The following is an 8,929-nucleotide window of genomic DNA, read 5'->3' on the forward strand; positions in this document are numbered from 1 at the left end:
TATTGGCCAGGCTGGTCTCAAACTTCTGACCTTGTGATCCGCCCACCTCGGCCTCCCAAAGTGCTGGGATTACAGGCGTGAGCCACTTCGCCCTGCCAATAGTTTTTTAATAGTTGCAAAATTGTCCACAAAAGGAAAGTTCCACAATGTATTCAGTGGTAAATTGAATAAACTACCATAAGTGGCATTGATGGATATTCAGTTTCTTTTAAAAAATCTATTGTATTACAAATAATGTTGCAGTTGTATCCTGGTACATACTTTTTTTTTTTTTTTTTTTTTTTTTGGAAGTTGGTAGGTAGAGTCTTGCTCTGTGCCCAGGCTGGAATGCAGTGGCGTGACCACTGATCACCTCAGCCTATACCTCCCAGATGCAGGTGATCCTCCTGCCTCATCCTCCGGACTAGCTGGGACTACAGGTGCACACCACCATATCAGGCTGATTTTTTGGTATTTTTTTATAAAGACGAGTTTTGTCATTTTGCTCAGGCTGGGCTTGAATCCCTGGGCTCAAACCATCTGTCCGCCCTTGTCTCCCAAAGTGCTGGGATTACAGACATTTTATATACATCATGCAGCCAAAAGCTTTTCTTTACTAATAATACTAGAACATTAGTTATATACCCAACTTTTTTTTTTTTTTGAGATGGAGTCTCACGCTGTCACCCAGCTTGGAGTGCCGTGGCACAACCTTGGCTTACTGTAACCTCTGCCTCCTGGGTTCAAGCAATTATCCTGCTTCAGCCTCCTGAGTAACTGGGATTACAGGCATGCACCACCACACCCAGCTAATTTTTTTGTATTTTTGGTAGAGATGGGTTTTCACCATGTTGGCCAGCCTGGTCACTAACTAATGAGCTCAAGTGATCTGCCTGCCTCAGCCTTTCAAAGTGCTGGGATTACGGGCATAAGCCACTGTGCCTGGCCCCAACATTTTTTTTTTTTTTTTTTTTTGAGACAGAATCACTCTGTGAGGCTGGAGTACAGTGCATGATCTTGGCTCACTGCAACCTCAGGCTCCCAAGTTCAAGCGGTTCTCCTGCCTCAACCTCAGAGTAGCTGGGATTACAGGCATACACCACCATGTATTTTCAGTAGAGATGGGGTTTCACCATGTTGGCCAGGCTGGTCTTGAACTCCTGACCTCAAGTGATCAGCCATCCTCAGCCTCCCAGAGTGCTGGGATTACGTGAGCCACTGCACCTGGCCTTTTTTTAATGCATGCATAATGTTCTACAGTATGGTATGTAGGGGAGAAAAAAAGAGTTTTTCCTCTACCCTTCAGAGTTTTTGAGTGAAATAGCCCCTGTAACAAAAGACAGATTAACAAGGAGAAAACAAACAGGGCAAGGCATGGTGGCTCATGCCTGTAATTCCAACACTTTGGGAGGCTGAGGTGGGTGGATCACTTGAGCTCAGGAGTTCCAGAGCAGCCTGGGCAATATGGAAAAAACCATCTCTACAAAAAATGTAAAAATTAGCTAGGTGCGGTGATGCATGCCTGTGGTTCCAGCTACTCTACTCCAGCAGCTGAGGTAGGTGGATCGCTTGAGCCTAGGAGGAAAAGTGCAGTGAGCTGTGATCATGCCACTGCACTTCAGCCTGGGTGATAGAGCAAGACTGTCTCAACATCAATAAATGAAAGAAAGAAAAAAAAACAAAAACGAACAGAAATGTAAACATGTGTACCTCATGTATGCAAAAGAGAGACCAGGGAAATAAGCAAATTTCTGAGGTGGATTTCAGTTCAGGCTTATACAGCATCTTCAAAAAAGAACAGTATATGTTTAGAGAAGTGTTAAGAGAAGGAAAATGATTTCGAGTCTCTAGGGGTGGCAAATTGTGGGAAGGCGAATAAGTGATAGAAAAAGGCTCATTAATAAAGTTTGCCATGTAGATTCCTGGCTGACAAAGGTTTGTCAAAAGACAAAATTACAACTAATTTAGTTTAAAGATCATAATTAGCCTTTAGTTGCGACTGTAGAGCTTTGCAACACCTCATTTTATAAGACAGAGCGGAGGAGGTTGAGCTGAGCACAGGTTGGCTTTATAGACAGAAAGGGCTGAAGAAAGCAGACACAGAAAAGTGAATTGGTTGAGGTTACTTTCCTTGCAAAGTTTTTTTTTTTTTTTTTTTGAGACGTAGTTTTGCTTTTGTTGCCCAGGCTGGAGTACAATGGTGCGATCTTGGCTCACTGCAACCTCCACCTCCTGGGTTCAAGCGATTCTCCTGCCTCAAGCCTCTTGAGTAGCTGGGATTACAGGTCCCTGCCACCATGCCCAGTTTGTGTGTGTGTGTGTGTGTGTGTGTGTGTGTGTGTGTGTGTGTGTGTAGTAGAGATGGGGTTTCACCATGTTGGCCAGGCTGGTCTTGAATCTTGACCTCAGGTGATCCACCTGCCTTGGCCTCCCAAAGTGTTGGGATTACGGGAATGAGCCACGGCGCCCAGCCTCCTTGTAAAGTTCAAAGCACAGGGAATTTCCTTACCATGCCACCTAAAACTGGTCTGTTCGGGGATTTGGCTATTATTTTTTTCTTTCTCCTGATGTCTTAGAAAGGCAGATAGACAACTTAGTTTTGACTTGGTGATGTGGAACATGAGTAACATGAGTGACTCGATGTTGGGCCTAGTCTAGTGCAGGAGCTCAATCCAAAACAATGGCCTCCTATACATTTTATTTAACAGGTGTAAAATTGTCTTCAGTGATTAACCTTTGTCCTTCCAGGCAGTGCGGGAAGAGGGATACCTTTGCCGTTTAAAATTTATGTTCTGCTTTTAGGCAAATGGGGAAAGGCAGAGAACTTTCCTTGTATCTACATCGTCTCAATTGCCTTCGGCTTGAAAGACTGCTTAGGCCAAGGAGGAATATTTTGGGATGGCACATTCTCGTGTCCTTACGGGTACACTACTTTTATTCATGTCTGTTCCACTCCCTTCACCTTAGACCACCCCATCCGCAGTCTCTCTCATTTTTCTTTTCACCCAGCACCATTTACCCATTCATGGCGTACCCGAAAGTCCTCGGAACAGGGTAATCATTAGGTAAGTACTATTGCCTCTTTGGTCTGTTTCTGGCAGCGATTAGCTGTGTGCATTCTTTGAGAAGGGAGACGGAAGGGACAGAAGTGGGCACTAGCGAAGAACTAAGGTGCTTCACTCGAATAGATAGGGAGGAAAGAGGATTGCCGAGGCGAGCCGCAGCCTGTGCCTTCGATGTCTTCTGAAGGAAGGTGGGCTTCGGGGCGGAAGGGTGTACTTAGGGCACTGAGTGGCCCAGGGTGGGGAGCTCCTGGAGGACTGAGGGGACCTGCTGGCCCAGGCGCCTGGGCGGGGCCGGGGGGGGCGCGTAGGGGCGGGGCGGCCTGGGGGCGGGGCGCGCAGCCGCGCAGCGGCGGGAGGACTGCGGGGCTCCAACGGCCGGCTGCAGAGCTCGTGGAGGAGGCCATGGGGCGAGCTGTTGCGGAGCTCGTTTCCTCGCTGCTAGGGCTGTGGCTGCTGCTGTGCAGCTGGGGGTGCCCCGAGGGCGCCGAGCTGCGTGCCCCGCCAGATAAGATCGGTAGGCGAGAAGGGGGCGGCGCGGGAGGGCGCTGGAGCGTGCCCCGCACCGGGCGGCTGCTGCGCAGTGTGCCCAGATCCCACAGCTGCGACGCAGGCCAGTAGTGCAGGCCGAACCCGCCGCGCAGGTCGCGCTTCCCCCCATTGACACCTCAGAGCGGCTTTCGGCCCTGCTCGGAATAGGACTGTGCATTCCCAGGCGTGGAGAGGTGCCCACTTGAGGAATGGGCGTGGACGGGGACCGGGGCGGGCAGGCAGGCGGGCGCCCAGCGTACCTGTAGCCCCAGTCTCTTAGGCCTGGGACTCCGGGGAGGCCTAGGTTCCTCTCTCCATCTTTCCTTTGAACACTGACCATGAAGAGTCCAGTGTATCTGGCTCGACCTGGGACGTCCTGCCAGAGGGCAGGCTCACGCAGACACAGCACAGGGAGGAGTGCAAACGAGCTGACCCTGCCTGCTTCCCTTGGGAGGCTGAACCCCCTTCCCCCATCTCTGCTTTGCTGAGGTCGGCCTGCTCTCAGAGGCCCCTGGCTTGCACAATTTCTCCACCTAGGACTAACACAGCTGCAGAAAGAATCTATTTTCTTTCCAGTGTCAGGAGCCTTGGTTTTTTGCTTCCTGTCTACCCCCACCCGACTTTAAAGTTGTGTTCTTCGGGATCATTAACCTATTTACATTGAATCTAGACACAATAAAGTTAGGCAAAAATGGCAGTCACTTTATTAAAAATGCGTGCTAGAAAGGCCCACCTGTAATGTGCTCGTGAGTTGGGCATCAAGAAGGGTGTATAGTACTGTTTGTTCCTCCATAAATACCTGTGAGAATCTTTGGTTAAAAAAATCGAATTAATGCCACTGTGTTAATTAATCTACTACTGCTTTTGTCGAGGGGGGCAGTGTCTGTCCAGAATCAGGGAGTTAGACCTTTATTGCAGATGCCACTCCCCCCACCAAATTGTTGACAATGGCTTTGAGTAACAACCTCCCGTATTGCTTAATGGTCTTTAAAAAACAAAACAACTGGTAAAAGGGGGAAAAAACCTGTTTTCTTCCCTCATAGCGATTATTGGAGCCGGAATTGGTGGCACTTCAGCAGCCTATTACCTGCGGCAGAAATTTGGGAAAGATGTGAAGATTGACCTGTTTGAAAGAGAAGAGGTTGGGGGCCGCCTGGCTACCATGATGGTGCAGGGGCAAGACTATGAGGCAGGAGGTTCTGTCATCCATCCTTTAAATCTGCACATGAAGCGTTTTGTCAAAGACCTGGGTATGTAATTTTGATCTTGGAGCTCACCAGATAACTGTCTGACATCCCTGGATATTTTTATCAGACGGAAAACTGAAACTTCTACCTTGTTAATTGTCTTACAGAGACGCTGGTAAAACTGTTTTCCTCACTTTCTTCTTAGTTGGTACTGCTTTAGTTAGCAGTTCTGCTGTAAGGGGACACTAGTTATCTGTATCTTCAGTTATCTGGAATTACAGCCATGGGGTGGAGGTGGGAATGGCTGCTGTTGTCTGTTTTCTTTTTTTGAGACACAGTTTTACTCTTGTTGCCCAGGCTGTAGTACAGTGGTGTGATCTCAGCTCACTGCAACCTCTGCCTCCCAGGTTCAAGTGATTCTCCTGCCTCAGCCTCCTGAGTAGCTGGGATTGCAGGTGCCCACCACCACACCCAGCTAATTTTTGTATTTTCAGTAGAGATGGGGTTTCACCATGTTGGCCAGGCTGGTCTTGAACTCTTGACTTCAGGTGATTCTCCCGCCTCGGCCTCCCAAAGTGCTGGGATTACAGGTGTGAGCCACCATGCCTAGCCTCTGTTGTCTGTTCTTAAACTTCTGGGTTTGTGTTGAAGAATAAGAGAAGTTTTGGAGATAGGCACCTTATTGTGATCATTTTGCAGCTGAGGAAATGAGACCCAGAGACTTGAAGTGTGTGGCTCAAAGTCACTCACACATGGCCATGGCCGGGCATAGTGACTCATGCCTGTAATCCCGGCACTTTGGGAGGCAGAGGAAGAGGATCACTTGAGCCCAGGAGTTAGAAACCAGTCTGGGCAACATAGTGAGACCCTGTCTTTACTTTTTTTTACTTTTTTTTTTTTTTTTTAAGATGGGGTTTCACCATGTTGGTCAGGCTGGCCTTGAACTCCTGACCTCAGATGATCCGCCTGCCTTGGCCTCCAAAGTGCTTGGATTACAGGCGTGAGCCACCACACCCGGCCCCTGTCTTTACTAAAAATAAAAAATTAACCTGGTGTTGTGGCACAAACCTGTAGTCCCAACTACTTGGGAGGCAGAGGCAGGAGGATCCTATGAGTCGGGGAGATAGAAGCTGCCATGAGCTTTGATTGTGCCACTGCACTGTAGCCTGGGCAACAAAGTGAGACCCTGTCAAACTACCACCAACAAAACAGTCACTCACACAGCTATGGATGCAGACATGTGCATAGAACTTGGGATGTGCAGCTGCTCCCCTGACAGCAGGGGAGCTGGATGGGTCATGGGGACAGTCTGACAGGCCTCTGCAGGCCCTTTTGGCAGGTAGTATTTTGTAACTTTGGCCTCCCTCCAGTTATCTGAAATACCAGTTTTGCAAAAGAGGATTCTCACAGGAATGGAAACACCTTTTTCCCCTCAGCTGCCTTCCACATCCTCTGTGGATGCTGCCTCTGCTTCAGTTTCCTCTACAAGGGCAAAGGTATACCCAGAACAAATCATGCTACAAAGATACCTGTCTGACATCTTTGTTTTTAAATTGAATTCAGTTGGTATTCTGGCTTTTTTCCTTTGACTATTTCCTTTTTTTTTTTTTTGAGACAGAGTCTTGCTCCATTGCCAGGCGCCAGGCTGGAGTGCAGTGGCGGGATCTCGGCTCACTGCAACCTCCGCCTCCTGGGTTCAAGCATTTCTCCTGCCTCAGCCTCCCTAGTAACTGGGCCTATAGGTGCATGCCACCACACCTAGCGAATTTTTTTTTTTGTATTTTTAGTAGGGACAGAGTTTCACCATGCTGGCCAGGATGGTCTCAATTTCTTGACCTTGTGATCTGCCTGCCTCGGCCTCCCAAAGTGCTGGGATTACAGGCGTGAGCCACTGCACCTGGCCTATTTCATTTTTTTAGACTAAAGAATAGCCAGGTAAAAATATATCTACTTTTGATATATTAATATTTGCATGATCATCTGACCCATTGCCAAGCAAATCTACTTTTGGACGGTGTAGTGAAAGTATAGTGTATTACACTGTTCCAAAGATAGAACTCCTCTATGTGACTCCTGAGAACTGAGGGAAGCCCCTGAGAACTGAGGGAAGCCCCACATTCACTCAGATTATGTTCTTTCACTATCAGCACAGACACCACTGACTTAGCTGCCCTTTATGTTTTTGCAGGTCTCTCTACTGTTCAGGCCTCTGGTGGCCTACTGGGGATATATAATGGAGAGAGTCTGGTATTTGAGGAGAGCAACTGGTTCATAATTAACATGATTAAATTAGTTTGGCGCTATGGATTTCAGTCCCTTCGTATGCACATGTGGGTAGAGGACGTGTTAGACAAGTTCATGAGGTAATTTTTTTTTCCTTCCAATTTAACCAAAGGTCTTTTAATTTAGGTTAAATTAAACTTGATGAACTTTAGGAGTTACAATGTCTTGTAAGCATTTTCTACCTCACTGCAAGGCCTGTTTGTACCATTGTTAGGCAAAATGTTTTGTAGAAACCATGCAGACTGTTTATCTGCTTGGAAATTGAAAGGTTAGTTTATTTTTGCTTCTGAAGTGTATTTTGCATCTGCTTCTTTAGTGTTGCCAGACATTGTTAGATGCCTTGAGTTCTCATGCCAACTTACTCAGGTAAGTACTGTTATTAGCTTCTTCAAACAGATGCAGAAGGGGCGGTGTAGAGGTTTTAAGAGAGTAGGTTCATCTACATAGTAAGTGGTGTAGCTGGAGTTGCCACCCAGGCAGTCTGGCTTTAGAGTCTTCACTCTTAATCTCTATGCTGTGCTAGTGTTGTGTAGATGAATGAGATAATGTGTACAAGAGTTGTAGAAGGATCAGAAAACTTAAATGGGCTTTAATAGTGACATGTTTTCAGTGAACCAGCAGCCTGAGTAGAGTAAAAGTTCCATATTCCAAGAATTTACATTCCAGCACTGTCCTGAGTAGTGAGAATTCAGGTGCCTCTTTTTCTTCCTTAGGCTTTTCTGTATTTAAACAATTTTTTACGTGTGTATATATGTATCACTTTGGTAATCAGGAAGACTAACATAACATAGCCATTCTAATTTTGAATGGTACAATCTATTTTTTTTTTAATCTGTTGGCATGTGCTAGTTTTTTTTTTTTTTTTTTTGAAGTTTTTTTTTTTCCTGTCGCCCAGGCTGGAGTGTGATGGTGCGATCTTGGCTCACTGAAACCTCTGTCTGCTGAGTTCAGGTGATTCTCCTGCCTCAGACTCCTGAGTAGTTGGGATTATAGGTGTCCACCACCACACCTGGGTAATTTTTTTTTTTTTCTGAGATGAAGTCTCGCTCTGTCACCTAGGCTGGAGTGCCAGTGGCGCAATCTTGGCTCACTGCAACCTCCACCTCCTGGGTTCAAGCAGTTCTCCTGCCTCAGCCTCTCAGGTATCTGGGATTACAGGCGTGTGCCACCATGCCTGGCTAATTTTTTTCTTTGTTTGTATTTTTAGTAGAGACGGGGTTTTGCCATGTTGGCCAGGCTAGTCTCAAACTTCTGACCTCAGGTGATCCACTTGCCTTGGCCTCCAAAATTGCTGGGATTTCAGGTGTGAGCCACTGCATCCAGCCAGCATGTGTTAATTTTTATGCTGGTTTACATTTCTAGGTGCTGGAGGCCGGGCGTAATCCCAGCACTTTGGGAGACCGAAGGGGATGGATCACCTGATGGTCAGGGGTTCAAGGCCAGCCTGGCCAACATGGTGAAACCCTGTCTCTACTAAAAATACAAAAATTGCCAGGCATGGTGGCTCATGCCTGTAATCCCAGCACTCTGGGAGGCTGAGGCAGGTGGATCACCTGAGGTCAGGAGTTCAAGACCAGCCTGACCAACATGGTGAAACCCCGTCTCAACAACAACAACAACAACAACCAAAAATTAGCCGAGTGTGGTGGTGGGCACTTGTAGTCCCAGCTACGTGGGAGGCTGAGGCAGGAGAATTGCTTGAACCTGGGAAGCGGAGGTTACAGTGAGCCAAGATTCTGCCACTCCACTCCAGCCTGGGTGACAGAGCAAGATTCCATCTCAAAAAAAAAAAGAAAGAAAAAGGTGCTGGAGAAACTCAGCTTGTAAATTTTCATATTTCATTACTATGACTACTTTAACATAATAAAGTAATTGTTTAAAAGGTAA

At 47.0% G+C, this 8,929-nt stretch overlaps 1 protein-coding gene across 1 annotated transcript; it reads left to right on the top strand.

Annotated features, from left to right (window-relative positions):
- The first annotated feature begins 3,373 nt into the window (after positions 1 to 3,373).
- On the top strand, positions 3,374 to 7,891 carry LOC116547289 (prenylcysteine oxidase-like). Its single transcript, XM_032273281.1, has 3 exons — positions 3,374 to 3,558; positions 4,616 to 4,822; positions 6,948 to 7,891. Exons 1-3 carry the CDS (start codon positions 3,447 to 3,449, stop codon positions 7,124 to 7,126), a joined length of 498 nt encoding a protein of 165 aa, XP_032129172.1. The 5' UTR covers positions 3,374 to 3,446; the 3' UTR covers positions 7,127 to 7,891.
- The last annotated feature ends 1,038 nt before the right edge of the window (positions 7,892 to 8,929 follow it).

The sequence above is a fragment of the Sapajus apella genome, unplaced genomic scaffold (assembly GCF_009761245.1).
Source record: "Sapajus apella isolate SASKATOON/1434 unplaced genomic scaffold, GSC_monkey_1.0 scaffold2598, whole genome shotgun sequence".
NCBI classification, from domain to species: Eukaryota; Metazoa; Chordata; class Mammalia; order Primates; family Cebidae; genus Sapajus; species Sapajus apella.

Bases quoted from the DNA above. Each gene is read 5' to 3' on its own strand.
- LOC116547289 (XM_032273281.1), top strand. From the start codon at position 3,447: ATGGGGCGAGCTGTTGCGGAGCTCGTTTCCTCGCTGCTAGGGCTGTGG. The intron at 3,559-4,615 runs GTAGGCGAGAAG...CTTCCCTCATAG, and splicing joins TGCCCCGCCAGATAAGATCG to CGATTATTGGAGCCGGAATT. The intron at 4,823-6,947 runs GTATGTAATTTT...ATGTTTTTGCAG, and splicing joins GCGTTTTGTCAAAGACCTGG to GTCTCTCTACTGTTCAGGCC.